The sequence below is a fragment of the Thalassophryne amazonica genome, chromosome 20 (assembly GCF_902500255.1).
Source record: "Thalassophryne amazonica chromosome 20, fThaAma1.1, whole genome shotgun sequence".
Lineage (NCBI taxonomy): Eukaryota > Metazoa > Chordata > Actinopteri > Batrachoidiformes > Batrachoididae > Thalassophryne > Thalassophryne amazonica.
Window position 1 is genome coordinate 56600250 of NC_047122.1, and position 19447 is coordinate 56619696.

Here is a 19447-nt window from a genome sequence, read left to right on the forward strand (position 1 = left end):
AAAGTCAGTTTTATGCAGAAACAAAGCTGTTTTAAGCAGAAATGATGCGATAATCTGTGAGTTACTACTAACGCTCCAAAATGGCGTAGGCGCTGCAGCACATCAGTGGTGTTCTGATTGCTTCCCCAGTCTTCTATTATGGAATAATGCTGAATTTATGTGGAAATGATTGTTGATAAAGTCTTCAGGTATCTGCAGTTTGAAGCAGAAACGAGGTGATAATCGATGAATTGGTGGTGACACTCAGAAATTACGTTCGTGTGCTCCAAAATGACGCATGTGCAGTGAAGGTAGGGCAGACCAATTTTTCGGGGGACTGTTTGTTCGTCGAAACTGGGTAACAGTATGTGGATCATGTTTGACTGAAGGGAACTAGAAACAAAAACAGTCTCTTTCTTCTGCCTTACATATAGAGCATGCTGAGTGATTTACACCTTACTGTACGCTGACTCTCAGTCGGGATTTGCTGCTGCTGCTGAATAATTTTGTAATTCACCTACAGCAGACATGTTCTGGTCACAAATAGAATCCAAAACTCCAAATGCTTCATTACGTTGCTCCTGTGTGTGCTCACTAATGCAGCTGGCTGCCTCCCCCGACTTTCTCAATGTAGTTATTACATCAGTTGAAGCGTACAGTTTGACCTGCCACTGGGGGCACGAAAAGTAAAGAAACAAAAGTATAGGGGAGAGTTTTTCCCCATAAAAATTCCCTGGTGCCCAGAGGATTCTATTGTTAATACAACCTGATATTATGTATTATTGTGATTATGGCACTAAATGATGGGGGTGTTTTGCCTTCTTGTGCACAGAAGCTTACTCGGAAACCAATTTTCACTCCAGTGTTGCTTGCATCCTGTTTCAGCTAGTCTACTGCAACGCGTTCCTGCTTTGTTAAGGGTGTCTTTAATTAGATGAATCTAAAGACCCAGTTCCGCCAAACAGCAGGTGTCTCTTACTCTGCAATTACAGTGTCTTTCATTGCTATTACACTGTACGTTTGAGAGAGGAACGTTCTTTGAGAAAACGGCACGTGTAGGTGAACCCTTGGAGCAATTAGTGGTGGGAACAGCAAACTTAAAAGTTAGCTTTGATAACTGCTAATCTGCTGGCTGATAAGCTATTGGCAAACTGGAAAGTCGCTGAAAGATTTAGTTGAAGCTTCCAATAACTGCAAGCTACAAATGTTTATTAAGTCAACTTAGCTTTGGCTTCTTGTTTTTATTTTATTTTATTTTATTTTATTTGTTTTTTTGCCATAAAATACACATTTCAGTCATGTATACTAGTTCAGTTTTTTTCATTTGTTGACTTTTGCCAATACTGAATTATATATATGTGAACTGTATAAATTGAGCTACAAAAGAGACAAAATGAATAAATAAATAAAAATCATAGCAGATTAGGTGGTGGAATATTTTACACCAAAACATTAGCATCAACCACACGATGTTGATGTTAAAAAGGGCATTTCTGGAAGATTTTCACACACACACACACACACACACACCCACCCCCCCAAAAAAACAAAAAAGTAACCATAGTGATACGGTACTGTGCAAATGTTTTACACGCATTTAATGGATCATAAAGCATTAAAAATGATGAAAACCTGATAAATATTCATGAACAAATTAAATCTGTGATGAATTTCAACATTAATGATACTCGGTATGAGAATTGACTTGTATTTACGTGTGATTTTTTTTTTTTTTTGGTATATAAGTTGCAGCAGAGTATAAGTCACAGGATCTCAAAAACTATTCGAAGACCAACATTACTAAAGTATGAGTATCTGTGTTTTAAAATCACTTTAATATTGCATGATCATTTGTTTGTGTGGTATTCTACTGGGCAATATACTTACAAATAAATTATTACTATTATTATTATTATTATTATTATTATTATTATTATTATTATTATTAGGGCAGCACAGTGGCTTAGTGGTTAGCACTGTTGCCTCACAGCGAGAAGGTCGTGGGTTCAATTCCCATGGCCTTTCTGTGTGGAGTTTGCATGTTCTCCCCGTGTTTGCGTGGATTTCCTCCGGGTGCTCCGGTTTCCTCCCACATCCAAAGACATGCGGGTTAGGTGGATTGGAATCTTTAAAATTGTCTGTAGGTGTGTGTGTGGGTGTGTCTGTCTATTTGTGGCCCTGCAACAGCCTGGCGTCCTGTCCTGGGTGTACCCCGCCTCGCGCTCTATGACTGCTGGGATAGTCTCCAGCCCCCCGCGACCCTTAATTGGACTAAGCAGTAGAAGATGAATGAGTGAATTATTATTATTGGATTAAAATATATATCTCACATATCTACATTTGTTGGAATGGATTTTGTGTTGACATGCCAATAAAAAAGAAGTCTGGGGTATAACCCTGGGATTCCTAAAACTTTTGCACAGTACTTTATGTGCTTAAGTGACACCATGAGGAGGTTTATTGGGTTTGAAAGCTAACCAAAAAGTTAGCTTCGATAACCATTAATCCGATGACTGAAAAGATAAACTGCTAAAAAAATGTATCTTTATTACAGATAACCAATGACTTTTAGTATTGATTCAGACGCAGCCACATCAGATTACGCTCAGCTTCTGATAAATCACTTTCACTTTCACTTTTCGCTGCTGGGTAAATTCAAGTATCACAAACACATAAGAACGCATGAAAAATTAATGAATAAAAAATAAAACCCCAAACATTGTCATCATCTTTTAAAAGCAGTAAAACACAGTAATAGAAGTCACAGTTTATCTTGGCACTAGATACACCGTCATCTACGAACTAAAAAGCTGATGCTTTCTTCACACTCTTTGAACCCTGCAGCTTAAACAACCGAAATACGTCCATTAATGCACCTGTTAGTTTCAGTGGGATTCATCTGAATAAATAATCTACATAAAGCGTCCTTTTTTTAAAATTCAAAACAGTGTCTAAACATGAAGAAAAGTCCCTCTGTACACACAGCTGCGCCATTAGAGCTCCTCTCCCCCTCTGAGTCACTGAGTCTAAATTACAGCCACAAATAAATAAAATAAAATAATGTTAAAATTAGTCTGTTTTGCTTTTGTGTGAGCGGACTCACTCATTGTAACATGCAAAGTAAACCTCAGCTCATCTACCCACAATGCTCCCTGCATTGACTTGGCAGTCACATTTTGGCTTAATGATGACATCATCAGCAAGTTACAGGCAGCCAGTCTGCTACAAACACACAACAGATGAACTAAAATGTTTGATTTTAGGGCCCTGTCTCACTGTCGTTTAGGAGGATTTACATATGGATTGCGCACAAAATTGGCCCATATACGCCAAACATCCGCAATATCCGTGTAACATGTCTGTATGAGTCGGCCGTCATCCGAACACGCCCGTGATCATCTGCAGAGGCACGCATGTCTGCAGCCAGGATTTTTGAGCTGTTCAAAAATCTGGATGCGGATAATATCTGCATTACATACTCCATACATACCCAATTCATACACAATACATACTCACTCTATGTGCTGTATATCTGCCATTAACCGCTGATATCCGCAACTGACGGGGATTTGCAGCTTGCCAGCGGACCGGGACAGTGTGTAAAACAAATATATATCGTGCCTATCATGTCCACATCACACTAAAATATGTTGTAGTGAATGCATACAGACTGGCCACGAATAAAGCATTTTTATTACATCTGCTTTGCAGCTGATTTGCGGACAATCTGTGAATGCATAACAAACACGTCACGTAAACCCAAAGTGTGGCAGAAAGCGACATACCTGCCAGTCAGTGCAGGTCCGGCTGTGTAAATCCACAAAGACGTAGCTGCTTGCAATCCAGGACTTTTAATTTAACACCAACAAAAGGAAGAGTTGCTGTTTATAGCCACAACTCATGCGGAAGTCTGTTTTCTGTGACACTCTCAAAAAAAAAAAAGAAAAAAACACAGTCTCGCACCCCGAGCGGCTTACCCCCTCCCGCTCCCCAAACTCATGAACCCTCGCATGACAAAATGAACATTGACTCTGTGATCAACTTGTCCAAGTCCAGCAAATGCTCCAGAGCCTGTATTGTTGGTGTGAATAGTGATGCCGACGGCCCGAGTGCACCTCTTTTATGACTGCAATGCAGATGCCGTGCACACACAACACGTGCACGATGCATTCATAATACACCCGTAATACTGCCGTGATAATCTCAATGTGTCGGATCAGTTTCCTCACTACATGCATTATATAACCGTGACTATTCATCATATATTCGCTATATATTATTAATATATCCGTGATTCATACTGGGACATTTGTCATTTTTCGCCATTTTTGTTGCGGATGACAACGAACGCCCGCAATTTGTGTACTCAATTTATGCGCAATTAATCTTCTCCCAAGTGGGACAGGGCCCTTAGGGTTTACAAACATTTTTGACCATTAAACTTTGCTCACTTTACCAGCAAAAAAAAAAAAAAAGAAAAATGTGATTGGACTGAAAACTATCGCAACTAAATTTATCAGAAGATAATTGGTCCAGTGATGGTTTTAAAACTTGTCTGAAAAGCTAATCTGCTAGCAAAAACATTAGGTTCTATAATTATCTGTTATCAGATTAGCTGAACTGTGCCCACCACTGCTCCTTGGGCTCTAAGAGCCTGTACCACCTTGCAGGAAGCAAGAGTCAATGTTTGAGAGGTTGCCATATTAGGGTATACTATTGCTCAGAAGACAATGGCTATTATGATGTTTCAGTATGAATGACATCATAATTGTGATAGGAAAAACAATCAAATTCATACAACATTTTACATAAGTGTAAACTTTAGATGTGACTTACTGAGGGGAAGTCCTAAAAGCCTAACAGGAAAATTCAAACTACTCTGTGTACCGTTAATACACATCTCCATGAACTGTGCAAACAAATGTTTTGACAGGTTTTACATTCTCCTTTTCAACAACTATAATTACCTCAGCCAACTGACAGAGGACATCAATACCTTTCTTATCGCCTCTGCCTGTCTGCCTCAAAATGCATCACTCTTATCAATTAAGTTATAAAACATTGCAACATAGGTTTTCCTTATATTGGTTTCATTTCTTCAATGTTCATCCCTGATGACATCTCAACATCACAAAGCTCTGATGGTGTGCTACTCAGATTTAAGGGTCAAATGAGCCAATCATCATTTTTCCAGTAATTGGTATCTTGTTTTTTCAGCTGTGTTCATCAATTAAAACAATACAAACGCATGTATGTACATTTTTAAAACATGCTCCCTATGGTGCTCAGAGAAAGAACAAGTGACTGTCAGAGGGGAGAATTTCACAATGCATCAGCTCATGGTCCCCTTCTCTATGGTATCATGCAGAACGAAAATGTAGTCATTAAAGTAGACGCTTGAATGGCTGGGCAAAAACCTGCTAAAATGTCCAACAGTAAGTGAAAGCTTCATATTACATGGCTCCACAAAAGGACAGATAGCTAATAATGCATAGTACAGCTGAAAGTATTAGACCGATAAGCCTGGAGGAAATGCAAGCAGGAGTGTTAACTCCCGACAGTGACATATTCTGATTTCCAGTATTTAATTAAACTAGGCTGTAGTATCTGTGGGCACAGAGACAGTAAATGCTATGGCTCTCTGGCATTTGACCCCAATAAATTCACCCATATGATTGGCTTCTGACTGACATTTGGTCCAAATCAGATTGAAAATGGAATTTGTTGATCTCTTCCAACATTAAATATTTTTAACAAGGCCAAACTCCATTGACATATCAAGTTTTGAAGAAATCAGAAAAGTGACCTGGGAGAAGAAGACCAACAAGTCAATCCTGGCTCAAACACAAGGCATCACACTTTGAGGCAAACGTTTCATTTTGCCCAACCTCAATATGTGACTCTGGAAACATGAAACCAAAGCCATGGACTGCATTTTTATATAGCGCTTCCATCTACATCAGATGCTCAAAGTGCTTTACACATCAATGTCTCACATTCACCTCGATGTGAGGCTGCTGCCATACAAGGAGCCCACTACACATCGGGAGCAACTAGGGGATTAAGGACTTTGCCGAAGGACCCTTAGTGATTTCCCAGTCTGGCTGGATTTTGAATCGAGGATTCCCTAGTCTAAAGCCCAGTGCTTTAACTACTAGACCTTCACCTCCCCAACCATGACCATAATTCTCACCAAAACAGGGGTGAATGGTCCCTGATGATGTGGAAGTGAAGCAGATGGTTCTGTGGGCTGTCTCGGAGAAATAACTATGCTGTCAAAAAAAAAAAAAAAAAAATGCGTTGCTCCACAAATCATGAAATGTTGCATCAAGGGGTGCTCAACTCATCACACTGTGAAAAAAGAAAACTGAGAATGTGTATAAATTTGATATTCCTGTGGAATTGTAGAACCACCTCTAAATGTGTGCCAAGTCTGGTCAAAATGAGAGTGAACAAAACCTCAATGTTGACTTTTGAGTCCAATGACTGTTGTTTTTTTAACAAAACATCAATTCTGGATTGTACTGTCATCCAAATGTGCAGAGCTGCCAACCATCCTGCATTGGGTGGGACAGTCCTGGCATTTACCCCCATGTCCCACGTCCCACATGGGTGCGTGTAGGACACCCATTTGTCCCGCAGTTGTGTGGGTCCGGGTACGTCCCCGGACCCATAGATATTCTTCGCGCCCTTGGCACTTGCGGCCATGCGTGGGTCCCGCATTGATAAATTCAAATGTTGGCAGCTATGCATATGAAGTTTGGCAGAAAGAACCTGGGAGACGTATGGGAGAAAACAGACTAAAATTTGCATATTTGACCCCAGTAACCTTAACCTTTGTCAAAAAAACTGCTCCTTAAGGGCAATTGTGGGCTTAACATACACGAACACAATAGGTTTGGTGGAAACTAGCCAAATGAGTACTGGAACAAACAAAGCTTTCTTGAACTACAGTGTGATATCTGTTTGAAAATACTGTCTAAAGGAAGATGAGTGCTGAATTTTGCACTTCTCAATTGATACTGACCCACAAATACATCAGTCCCAGTTCAGACCAGTCTCCTGTGTTGCTTGTTGGAGGCAATAACGGTCAGCCATTACGCGGGTAGAGGAATGTGCTCCGAGTGACCTTCTAGGTAATTGACTGTAACTAATGAAAGCATTGTAGCCTTAATTATAAGGATATTTCAGTGTCGTTTAGTGCATACAGTAAGTGTCGTGCTCCTATTACGGCAGGCAGCCTTTTCCATTTCAAAGCCTGTGGAGTTTAAGCACAGGACGTTGGAGCTGTGAGGCTTTAAGTGTACCTACATGAGGGCTAAATGCCCACAGAAGAGCTTGGAAAATCGCACTCGTCATTGCGGCGGCTTGAGGGAAAATAAAAAAGAGGGGGTAGGGTGGGGGAGTTGCAGTGTATCCCTGCATTAGTGGCCCTGTGTCACCGTTTCACAAGCTTATGTCCTGAATATATGGACACGTGGTGGTGCGTAAAAGCGAGCTACCACAAACACCAGCTTTAATGACCTGTTTCCGCTAAAAAACAGCTTCAGTTATTTATGTATTTGTGTGTGTGTGTGTGCCCTCCTGCGAGGAGCAGCTGGTTTACTCACTACTGTGCTGTGGGAATCAGATATTCCTATTGATCTCCTTCTCCCGTGGGAGGTGTGCATGTGCGTGCACCCACTTGTGCACCTTTCATCCGTACAACTGCATTGTGCAGCAATCCCGGAGGTTTGCATCAATTTTGTGTAACATTGCCACCACCTGGCAAATGCACACATTACAACTAGTTCTTAAAAATAATAATAATAAAAAAAACAGTGCATTTTGCTGCGATGCGCTTCACATAGTGAATACTAATTATGTTCATGGTACTCTCTTTCTTTTATGCCTGTAGTGTGCTGGTTGTTTACTCATCAATAGGGAAGAAAATGTAAGGATCACTGATCTTTACTTCCACTTTTCTTTCCATTAGATCCCATCACAAGAACAATACTGATTGCACATCTGTGTGCGTGTGTTTGTGCTTATGCAGGTTGTAAATTTCCGTGGATCTGCCGGGATGAAAGGAGAAAAAGGTGACCGGGTGAGTGCAGAAGACATCATTATAAATTAGGTGCATGCGCCTCCTGCTTTGTCTGTGCATGTGTATGGCCAGAGGAATGTGTGATGTCATCGTGTGTGCCCAGACGTGTGTCGACCTGAACAATGTAACTCAGATTTAGACATAGCATACTGCTGCCATGCTCTGAAAATGATGCTGGCTGTGGACCAATCCGCCAACTTTCTAATGTGCATTCTTCGTTGCTAACCTGCTCTATCCTCCCACCCCAAAGCAATTATTCTTCTTTTCTTCTGCTCTTCATTTTAGGGTGATGACTGTTCTGGCTCTCATTCAGGTCCTGTAAGTAATTTTTCCATTGCATTTCACTCGCTTGCCTTAGCATTTTTGTATGCAACAAAGTAGGACGTTATACAATACATGCCAATTGAGTGTCTCCTACCTCAGTGCACAGGAGGGTCCAAGGGCGAGAAGGGAGAGAAAGGCGAGTCGGTGAGTGCCATTTGCCGCTGTTGGTAATATAAACACATCCCACCCATCCTCACATTTTTCCACCTTTCAGACGTCAACTTTTCCCCTTCATATATATTCAATGCATTTTCTTTCCATGCATTAGTTTCAGTTAGTTATGTGTATCTATCTGCATGAATGCATTCCTGTTTGAGATTCTATGCCACCTTGTGTCTCAAGTTAGTGTGCATTTGTAATGTGGAAAGAAGTTTGAAAAAACATATTATTTATTCATACAACAGTCAGCTCACAACTATGTGGTGAAGCCAAGCGGCAAACTTCCATAAAAACTGGCCTCACATGAAGCCTTACCGGAAGTCCAAAAAAGTTGTAATTCCTTGACTGGCCACTGGAGGCTAGCTCCAAACCAGAGCACATTCACATACGAGTCCATATTAAAATATCCAGCTTTTGAGTAGAAATAAAAATGTTCACAGCCTGGTACAAAAACAGTTTTGGTCTCCATTGTCAGGTTCCGACCCCAGGGTGGAGTCGGTTCTCTTATTTCCCCTTTCCACAACTCAATTTTCTAGTTATTAGTGTCATTCTGAGTTCATCATTTATTTTCTGTTCAGTATTCTGTAGTCTCTGGTTTTGTTTCCTGTGTATTTTGTATTTTCTGTTGTTCTTATTTTAGTCACGTGGTTTATTCAGTTGTAGTCTTTGTCCAGTTATTGTATTTTTTCCATTGTATTATGCTTTTGTTTCTGCTTTTATTTTCTGCTTCTTATATGTAGTCTTTCATTGTTTCATTCCTTTTTTGTGCTACACTTTATACAGTTGTCGGGTTTTGTTTTCTGTTATGCAGTTATGCTGTTTATCTGTAGGTTACTTTGTTATGGTTATTATCTTTTAGACTTCAGCCATGTGTTTCTTCATGTGTCTCTGATTTTGTTCTCCATTTGTATGTCCTTCACTTACACTCTTGCACCTGACTGTTTCATCTTTGTCTCTGTTTTCCCCATGTGTTCACTTACACTCTTGCACCTGATTGTTTCATCTTTGTCTCTGTTTCCCCATGTGTTCACTTACACTCTTGCACCTGCCTGTTTCATCTTTGTCTGTCTGCCTTGATCACTCCCAAACTCTCTTGCATCTCTTCCCTCCTCTTGGATTCACACCACCACACCTCCCTTCTAGAACTTTCTTCCACATGTGCACCTTGTTAACCTAATTATCCCACATGTGTATTTAAGCCCTTCACTTTCTCCACTCCCCTGCCAGATCATCGCAATCCATGTATCCACGTTCCAGCCTCTTGATTTTGTCTTGTTTCTGCCTTAGTGTGTTTCAACCTTGCTTTGTTTACCGGACCCAGTTTTTGCTTCAGCCTATGATACAGTATCTCAACAGTGTTTTTGAACCCAGCCTGTCTCTCGACCACATTTTTACCTCACACTTGTCTGTACCTCTGCTTCGCTGCCTGCCTTCCCGTGTACTGTACCCCTGCTTGACAATAGGCTAATGATTATTTTCTTCTTATAACACCTTGTCCTCAAGTCTGCATTTTGTGCCCTCCCATATTTTGTGCCACCCATCCTTGAGCCCTGACATCCATAGGCAGTTTCCGCTTCCATGAAACCTATACGGGGGTGAATTTATTCCTAACTTCTTAGTTTAATAAGTTTTAAATCATAAAGTAGTAGTGACAGCAGTTCAGATGAGTGTCTCTGCCTCTCATAGTATTTTTAGCTCAGAGGCCACCTGATGCAGCTACTAACTGTTGTGGAGTCTGTTTTTAATCAAAATACTCCAAACAAGAAGTAACATGGAGCATAACATTTTGTGGAAACTGGCCTGAGGAATATTGGAACAAACACACATACAGTACTGTCTAACCCTCAACAGCTAGGGAGTATAATCCAAGTCAAGCCCATTAAGTGATAACCACCCTTAACATAACTGGGAAAAAATAAAATAAAAAATTGAGGGAAATATAATTAATGGTCCTTGCTGCTATCAAATGTATTTGAAGCACAGAGTGGCAGAGTCCTCTGTAATCCTGATGATGAATTTATATATTTAGAAAATTTTGAACTTCAACTGTCAAACATACATTTAAGGGTACAAAAAGTTGCTGGTTTTGGTTTCACAGCTATGCTGCTGTGTATAACGTGGCCATCATGCTTTCCGACTCACTTCCAGACATTTAAATGCCGGACTGCTCTGATCTAGCTACAACTTTGAGGAGATGGTACAACTTTGAGGTGATGGAGGAGCAGTTGGTCATGCCAGTGAAAATCCATGAATTAGATTCTAAAAATTATTTCCTGGAAATATTTTTTTTATTTGTTAAAGGTTGAATTTGTTCAAATAATAATTTGATTGATCATCATCTGATCTTGGAATGCTGAACCTTTTAGGGAACCTCAATGGTAACACTCCAGAATATTAACATTTCAGTACTTGGTCTATTGTTCAGGATTTTATAAACAACAACAAAAAATATACCTGAACTTGTATAATAAAAGTTAATGGTTAGCTGTAGCTTTAACTAAATGTTTTAGCAGTTTATTAGTTTAGCAACTTTTCAATTAGAGGACAAGTGGTTATCTAAGATAATATTTGGGTTCGTATGTGCATTATTATTATTATTATTATTATTATTATTAATAATAATAATAATAATAATAATATGCTACTGACATGAACGAGTGAAGCTCTTCAGCATCTCACCATGTCATTTAGATCCTTCAAACCTTTTTTTCAGTAAATGCTTCTGGAGAGCATTAGCATGGCTAAAAATCTTCAGCCTCTGGGGGCTTAGCCCTCCAGGACCCCCATTTTCTGCATTTTCTTTATTTGCATCTCACATGCCTGGAAAAGTCCTCAACCTTCTCATTTAGTCATTTAGGTCCTTCACGCTTTACTTTTATTAAATGCTTCTGTGGAGCATTAGCATGGCTAAGACTTTGTGGTATTTTGTATGCATTGACTGTGAAACTACAAAGGAATGAGAATTTTCCAAATTGGACCAAGTATCTTTCTTTATTGTAACACTTTCCTTAGTAACTCAGGCACAATTATGTATAATTACTGATTGTTTGTGTTTGTCTTTTTATAATTAATGTTTGGAAAGTTCAGTTTTTGCTGTGTTACTGGCATATTAATAAAAAAATGCATTTATAAATAAATGCTTGGGGATTAAATGATTTGCAAAGTGCATTTGTGTTGTTACCTGGACCCTTGTTGTAGGTCACATGGGTTACTTGCTACGCTTGATCATTTATACTGGTCACTCCGTGATGATTCTTTCTTCATTCCGTCTCTCCACAGGCCCTCCCTACCAACTGGGGTGAAGCAGCTGGGTTCAAGGTGAAAGGCTTAAGAAACCTGTGGTGCTAAATAATGAAAATATGCCCCTGCAATTATCTTTTAATGACTTTCTAACTTGTTGTTGTTGTTGTTGTTTATTTTTTCTGTTGGTCTGTGGATCCTAGGGTGACAAAGGTCAGAAGGGAGAGATTGGAATGCAGGGTCTGACTGGAACCCCAGGGAAGGATGTAGGTGATATTCTGTAATAAACACATTTAGATTATTAGAATCAGTCATCAGTAACACAAGCTGCTTTGAGGTTGGACAAACAATTTTTTTTCTTTTGTGGGATCACTGTGCCCCATAGTTGAATAACTTTTGTATCTAGTGTCTTGCCCAAAGACACTTAGGTACTCAACAGAAAATAGGGCTCAAACTCACGAACCAGTCAGTCAGTTAGGTACCAACTGATCTATAATCCCCCTAATAGTAATTTTTTTATTGATGGTGTTTGTTTTTACATATTGTAAAATCTGATGATTGACTTCCATTCAAAGAGTTTGAGAGCAGTGACTGTTTTAAACAATTTAAGTTTAAGTAACTAAAATAATTCAGTCATTAACCATTATTTTAATCATGAACTTTGTTGATTTGTATTAAATAAATTAACGCTGCTCATTATGTCTAAGGTCATATCTTGCATGATTTTGCACATTCACTCATAATATTCATTTGACAAACTTGATCCAAATAAATAAAAATAAAAGAACAAAAACTTTAACTTATGGACACTGTAACACATTGGTGTTGACAGACAGTCATCCACCGTCCTTGCAGTTTGCAGATAGTGGTGTGTCTTTTTGCAAAAACAATAAAAACATATACGAGGTCTATTAGATAATAAACCTTTTATTTTTTTTTAACTATATGGATTTGAATGACGTGCGATTACACCAATCATGCTTGAACCCTCGTGCGCATGCGTGAGTTTTTTCACGCGTGTCGGTGACGTCATTTCCCTGTGGGCAGGCCTTGAGTGAGATGTGGTCCCGCCCTCTCGGCTGAATTCCTTTGTTTCACACACTGCTCGAGACGGTGCGCGTTGCTTTATCACAATTTTTTCTGGACCTGTGAGGAATATCCGAGTGGACACTATTCGAGAAATTAAGATGGTTTTCGGTGAAAAGTTTAACGGCTGATGAGAGATTATGGGGTGTTTCTGTCGCTGTAAGGACTTCCCACGCAGCGGGATGTTGTGCAGCGCTTTCAGGCGCCGTCGTCGGCCTGTTTCGACCTGAAAACATCCTAATTTAAGGCTTAATTCACCCAGGACGTCGTGAGAGAACAGAGAAGATTCAGAAGAGGCCGGCATGAGGACTTTATGCGGACATTCCACTGTTTAAGGACATTTTGTAGTGAAAGACGTGCGCGCAAATTCGCCGAGTCATTTCCGTGACGACTTGGCAAATCTGTGTGCGCCGCGACAGGAAAAACACCTCCATGTTGAAAACCATTTGTAAAATTCAGGCGGCTTTTGATGGCTTTCAACAAGTGAGTAACTGAGAAATTGTTTAACAGCTTGGGCATGTTCCAACTTGTCCGTTAAGGTTTCCAACGGAGGTGTTTTTCCTGTCGCGACCCCCCGCGGTCGGGTCCAGCCCGACATGCGACTCTGCCTGCACGTTCTTTCATTACAAAATGTCCGTTAACAATGGAATGTCCGAATAAACTCCTCATGCCGACTTCTTCTGAAAGTTCTCTGTTCTCTGACGACTTACTGGGTCAACAGAGCCTGAAATGTGGAAGTTTTCAACTTGAAACGGCGAGACGCTGCCGTCTCGAAGCGCAGATCGCCGTCAGGCGCCGTGGGCCATCCTTACGGCGACACTACCAGACCAAAATCTCTCATCAGCCGTTAAAATTTTTACCGAAAACCAGCTTAATTTATCAAATGGTGTCCACTCAGTTGTGCCTTACAGTTTTGAAAAAAATTTGATCAAACAAAGCAGCAGTCTCTGAGCCATTCCTAAACAATGAAAAAATCAATGAGAGAGTGGGCCACTCCTCACTCAAAGACTGCCCACAGGCGACTGACGTAACCGACAACCGACAGTAATCACACGTGATTCAAATCCATATGGTTTTTGAAAAGAATAATAAGGTCGGATACTTTTCTAATAGACCTCGTATATTTTTTATCCATTCTAATTTAGAATTTTGGTGTTTAAAGCTATATATACAAGTTGGGACATGTCCAGCTCTCCACAATTTCTCTTATACTCACTCGACTGGTAAGCACTGAAAGCTGAGATAGGCATGTCCCAACTTGTCCTCTAACACTCCGAAACGGAGGTGTTCCTTTGTCTCGCTTCCAAAGCGAATCGGTCGTGACGCGCAAAGCCTCCGCACGGCTTTCCATGACAAAATCTCTTGTTAAAAGTGAAATCTGCCGGAAAATGGCTGATGTCCAGCTCTTGTGATAATGAGAGAAAGAGCACACGACGGTCTTGTATCCACAGAGCCATCCGTTTAGAAATGATCCAGTGGTTTGTGCCTCGTCGCGTGCCGAGCGTCCTTAAAGGGGTCCTTAAAGCTGTAGTAACAGTCCTTATTCTCTGTGAAGCCCGTAAAATTTTCACCGAAAGCCAGATAAATTTTTTGAATGGTTTCCAGGTGTCAGTCTCTAACAGCTTCTGAAAAAATTCTGATGGAAAAAAAGTCCTTTTCATTCCGCCATTTCCAGACAATGAAAATCCAACGAGGGGGTGGGACCACTCCTTCCCAAGGCGTGCTCACAGGCGAATGATGTCACCGACAGGTGTGGAAAAACTCACGCATGCGCACAAGGGTTCCAGCATGTCTGACGTAAAAACATATGAATGAAATCCATATAGTGTTGAAAAAAAAATAAAAAGGACAGTTACTTTATGGACAGACCTCGTATATATATATATATATATATATATATATATATATATATATATATATATATATATATATATATATATATATGTATGTATGTATGTATGTATGTATGTATGTGTGTGTGTGTGTGTGTGTGTGTTTTTCTAGGTTGAGGGGTCCTGCAACTTATACTGAGGTGCCACTTTTAATAATAATAATAATAATAACAATACTATTTATATAGGACTTTTCCAGTAAGTAAATCACGGCATAAAATAAACTACGATAATAAAAGTATAAATGGCAATCAAAAAGTCCACTACACTGCAAAAAAGGGTGTCTAAAAACAAGATAAAAACCCTAAACCTGAGGGAAATGTTACTCAAATCATGTGAAATGTCCATGCAGCAAGTTTCTTGAATTAAGATAGTTAAATCTAGAAATAAGCATGCTGAACACTTAAAATAAGAAATTATCTCTTAAAACAAGATAAATTATCTAACACTTCTAAATCTAAGCTTTTTTTTTTTTTCTTGGTTGGAACCAAATAATTGGCAGTGTAAAACAATACACAAAAATCCCAAAATAAAGAGTTGATCATTCAAAAATGGGGCAATTTATTGCATAGTCTGACTTATATGATTTATTTTTGTTTTGTTTTTTCATATTCAAGAGGCATTTTTGACAGGTGTGACTTATACGCCAGTGCAACTTGTACTCCAGAATATACCGTATGTATCCTGTGATACAGCCTCAGCAAACCAAAGCAGGAAGTCGTATTTGTTTCCAAAAATAAAACATGTCATTCTCAAAGTTTTGAGGAAGTTTTCAAATCCACTTACAGCACATACCCATTTTTATGAGGTTGAGAGCAGGTATTTAGTAGATGTATACAGTGTCATTCTTAAAGCTTAGGCTACCATTGACATCTCTTCTCGCCCTCCCGTCTTCTCTCCCACAGCGTTAAGTCGGCCTGTTAATGCCTGTTAGATTAGAGGAAAGCAACAAAGCTAGCACAATCAATGCTGCTTCATTGACTGCGTGGTTCGTCTCTCACGCAGGCGGGCTTCCATTCAGGAAGACTTAAACCTTTTAATCTTCCCCATTCAGTGCAGTGATCCTGCAGACGCTTGAGAAGTTTTGAAGAACAAATTACAACATGTGCCTGCTCTAAGATATTCCCCAAGTTCCAGTAACAGATATGCTCACATTTAACCGTTCACCATGCTGAGCGCTGGTTGTAAACAGATGGATTTGGTTGTCGAAAAGATTTTCTTAAGCCCTGAATCAATCTGAAGTTGTGAATATGACGCAGGCAGAAAACATTACACATGCACTTCGGAAGATAATACATCTTGTAGACCACTTCTTCATATGTGTAGTACAATCCAAATTCCAGTGAAGTTGGGTAGTTGTGTAAAATGTAAATAAAAACAGAATACGATGATTTGTAAATCCTCTTCAACCTAGATTCAATTGAATACACCACAAAGACAAGATATTTAATGTTCAAACTGATAACTTTATTCTTTTTGTGCAAATATTTGCTTATTTTGAAATGGATGCCTGCAACACATTTCAAAAAAGTTGGGACAGTGGTATGTTTGTATGTTTACCACTGTGTTACATCACCTTTCCTTCTAACAATACTCAATAAGCATTTGGGAACTGAGGACACTAATTGTGAGTGTCATGATTGGGTATAAAAGGAGCATCCCTAAAAGGCTCAGCCATTCACAAGTAAAGATGGTGTGAGGATCACCACTTTGTGAACAACTGCGTGAAAAAAATAGTCCAACAGTTTAAGAACAATGTTTCTGAATGTTTAATTGCAAGGAATTTAGGGATTCCATCATCTACAGTCTATAATATAATCAGAAGATTCAGAGAATCTGAAGAACTTTCTACAAGTAAGTGGCAAGGCTGAAAACCACCAATGAATGTCCATGACCTTCAATCCCATGCCATAGAAAAATGTCAAACAAATTCAGATGCTTTCACAGTTCATCAGGATATGTTGAATTAGACTTCTGAAAAACTGATGATGTCTTTGACCTTGACTGATGTCACCTCCATTTCTGTGTCACCATTGACTAGGGTCGAATAGGCTCCATCTGTGTGGTTGGCCCCAAAGGACAGAAGGTGAGAGTACCATCAATTTGTTCATAACTTCTGTGCAGTAGCTAAGTTCCATTTGGATCGAACAGTGCTGAACTTGTTTTCCCAGGGTTCCTCTGGTAATGTGGGTCCAGAAGGCTTGGCCGGAGAGCCAGGTAGACCTGGACTTCCAGGTCTGCCAGGAGTTGGAAAGCCTGGTCCACCAGTGAGCATGCTTTTGAGTTCAATATTTTCAGATTGTGACATAACAGTCATTTCATATTCCGGTTATTTACTGAACTATTTTTTTTCTGTCAGGGACCTCCTGGTGAATCAGGTGGTGGAAAAGGGGACAAGGTAAGTGATGCAGACCAGTCTTTGGAAGAATGTAAAGGTAATTTCACACCTACCTTCCTTTCTTCAGACCTTTTCACTTCCCAGTGTGTTGCAAAACAAAATGACAGTCCAGACCAAAGGTCCAAAAGTTGGTCCGACCAGAAGAGGTGATCTTGATTTGGATCAAACTGAAAAATACTCTTGTTTATTTGCAGTGTAAAAAGACTTTGTAGATAGTTTAGACATTTGGATCAATTACAGGAACTAAAGGCAGATTACCATCATGCATTAAATCTTAGAAGAAGAAAAACAGAGCACTAACAATCCATTAAACAGCAGATGAAGAAAAGAATCCAGAGGAATAACAATGAGCCTTGGGAGCACATGGGGAGAGGAGGACGCAACATTTGTAATTACAATTTGGTCTTGGTAAAAAAATACTAATGGTGTTGTGTAACAAAATGAATCTCTTCATTCATCCAAGGAGGTTGAGTTGAAAATTATTTAAATAGGTGGAGTAATGAAATTTATTATGACCAAACAGATTAAGAAAGTTCAATATACGAGTTGAGCTTGACAACTCAACAAACAGGCCACACACATGCTGTCACTCTTAAAAATAAATCTTCTTTTTCTGCCATTCCGTCAATCCTCAGCTGACAATGGCATTGACACGAGACTTTTCCATGTCATCCTGTCCCGAGTTAGTTGTACAGCTTCTTCCATGCTTATGCCATGGATCTTATGGTCTTCCTGTATATTATTCATCTGTGTCTTTGCCTGCCATCCTCAGCTTCTCCATCCAGGGATATAGTAGCACTGCAGGACTCTTGTCGGTAGTCTTTCCTGAATCATTCTTTTAACATGACCAAACCACTTTAGCCTCTTTTTACATATAACATCAACCACTGTTTCAGTTGAGCCTACTCTTTTTCTCACAACTTCATTTCTAATTCTATCTCTTCTGGATGAACTACTTCTTCAACATCTTTGGACGCAGTTCATTTCCATGGTTTGTGGCCTTCTTTCATCTTCTTTCTTCAATCCCCAGCATTCAGAACCATATATTAGTACTGGCAATACCAATGTTGTATAAATCATATATTTAGTTCCCATTGATATATCCTTGCCCCTCCAGATTTTGTGTAGCTTTCCAATCGCTGCTGAGTAGAGGTGGTATCGATCCTAATATCGATAATATTGATACCAACGTTGGTATTGATATTGAATGATCCTCATGTAAAAAGATCAATACTCAAGCTTTTATTCTCTCCCACACGGACTGACTGCTGCGCACGCAGATTCATCAATTGCTACTCTCTGTCTGTAAGAGCAGCGCTGCGCTGTGCCACACAACAAGGAGCGGTGCACCCGCTACCCGCTCTGGTCTTTTGTTGTTGCGCCATCACGTGGCTCAGCGGCGCCAGGCAACAGCCATGCAGGTAGGCTCAGCCTGGCCTGCCCACTCAGCGATCTCCTCGAGTCAGCCCTCTACCTCAGGAGATTTTGTTTTAAGTTGTGTTGAGTGATATTTTTTTAAACAAAAATGTTGATTGTGATAATAAAGTATTTTGTTGTCACAAACAATGTTTGGTGAAATTCTATCCTAGGTCTTTTGGATCCTTTGGATCTGTGAAGCTTAAATATAAAAACGTATTGGTATTGGTATTTATATTGGCGATACTGGGCCTGTATTTACTTGGTATCGGATCAATACCAAAATTCCCGGTATCACCCACCTCTACTGCAAGCAAGCCCAATCTGTTTCTTTATATCTGCTATACATTTGCCATCTTCTGATAATAAACTTCCAGGTATGTGAATTTCTTTACTTGCTCCATACTTCCTTTATTCAGTGTGATGTTTACGCTGTTTTCCAACAGTCAAAACCTATGTGTGAAAACACCCTTAAACAACAAATAAAACCAAAAATGCTTTTTTTCAAAGCAGGCACTCTGGGGTTTTAAACATGTGACACATGCATTTTTTGTGTTATTAGGGAGAGATGGGACACCCAGGAGAAGATGGACTTCCAGGAGATCCAGTGAGACATTCTTTTAACATTGATTGGTATTCAGTAATTTACCCACGTTGTTCCAATACTGTAGTATAACAACTGTAAAGTGATCCATCAGTGTTTGAATGGACTTATGCTATCTTCTAGGGACCAAGAGGACCAGCAGGGGGTAAAGGAGAGAAGGTACACTACCATCTCTATCCACTGCTGCCTGTTGATGCATTTCTGTGTAATTTTATCTATATAAACATCATGCATACTGCATGTCTGACTTGTGTTCAACCTTC

At 39.7% G+C, this 19447-nt stretch overlaps 1 protein-coding gene across 5 annotated transcripts in view; it reads left to right on the forward strand.

The window, feature by feature from the left end:
• The window catches only part of col16a1 (collagen, type XVI, alpha 1), a 177212-nt gene that overhangs the window by 83710 nt on the left and 74055 nt on the right, over positions 1 to 19447 (forward strand). For 4 of the 5 annotated variants that reach the window (XM_034160345.1, XM_034160347.1, XM_034160346.1 and 1 more), the window contains 11 exons: positions 7877 to 7912; positions 8015 to 8065; positions 8351 to 8383; positions 8489 to 8533; positions 11828 to 11866; positions 11992 to 12054; positions 16808 to 16852; positions 16938 to 17033; positions 17126 to 17164; positions 19143 to 19187; positions 19308 to 19343. In XM_034160345.1, coding sequence (XP_034016236.1) covers positions 7877 to 7912; positions 8015 to 8065; positions 8351 to 8383; positions 8489 to 8533; positions 11828 to 11866; positions 11992 to 12054; positions 16808 to 16852; positions 16938 to 17033; positions 17126 to 17164; positions 19143 to 19187; positions 19308 to 19343 — 528 coding nt within the window. The remainder of the gene's footprint in view (positions 1 to 7876; positions 7913 to 8014; positions 8066 to 8350; positions 8384 to 8488; positions 8534 to 11827; positions 11867 to 11991; positions 12055 to 16807; positions 16853 to 16937; positions 17034 to 17125; positions 17165 to 19142; positions 19188 to 19307; positions 19344 to 19447) is intronic. The other variant, XM_034160348.1, reaches the window with a different exon arrangement.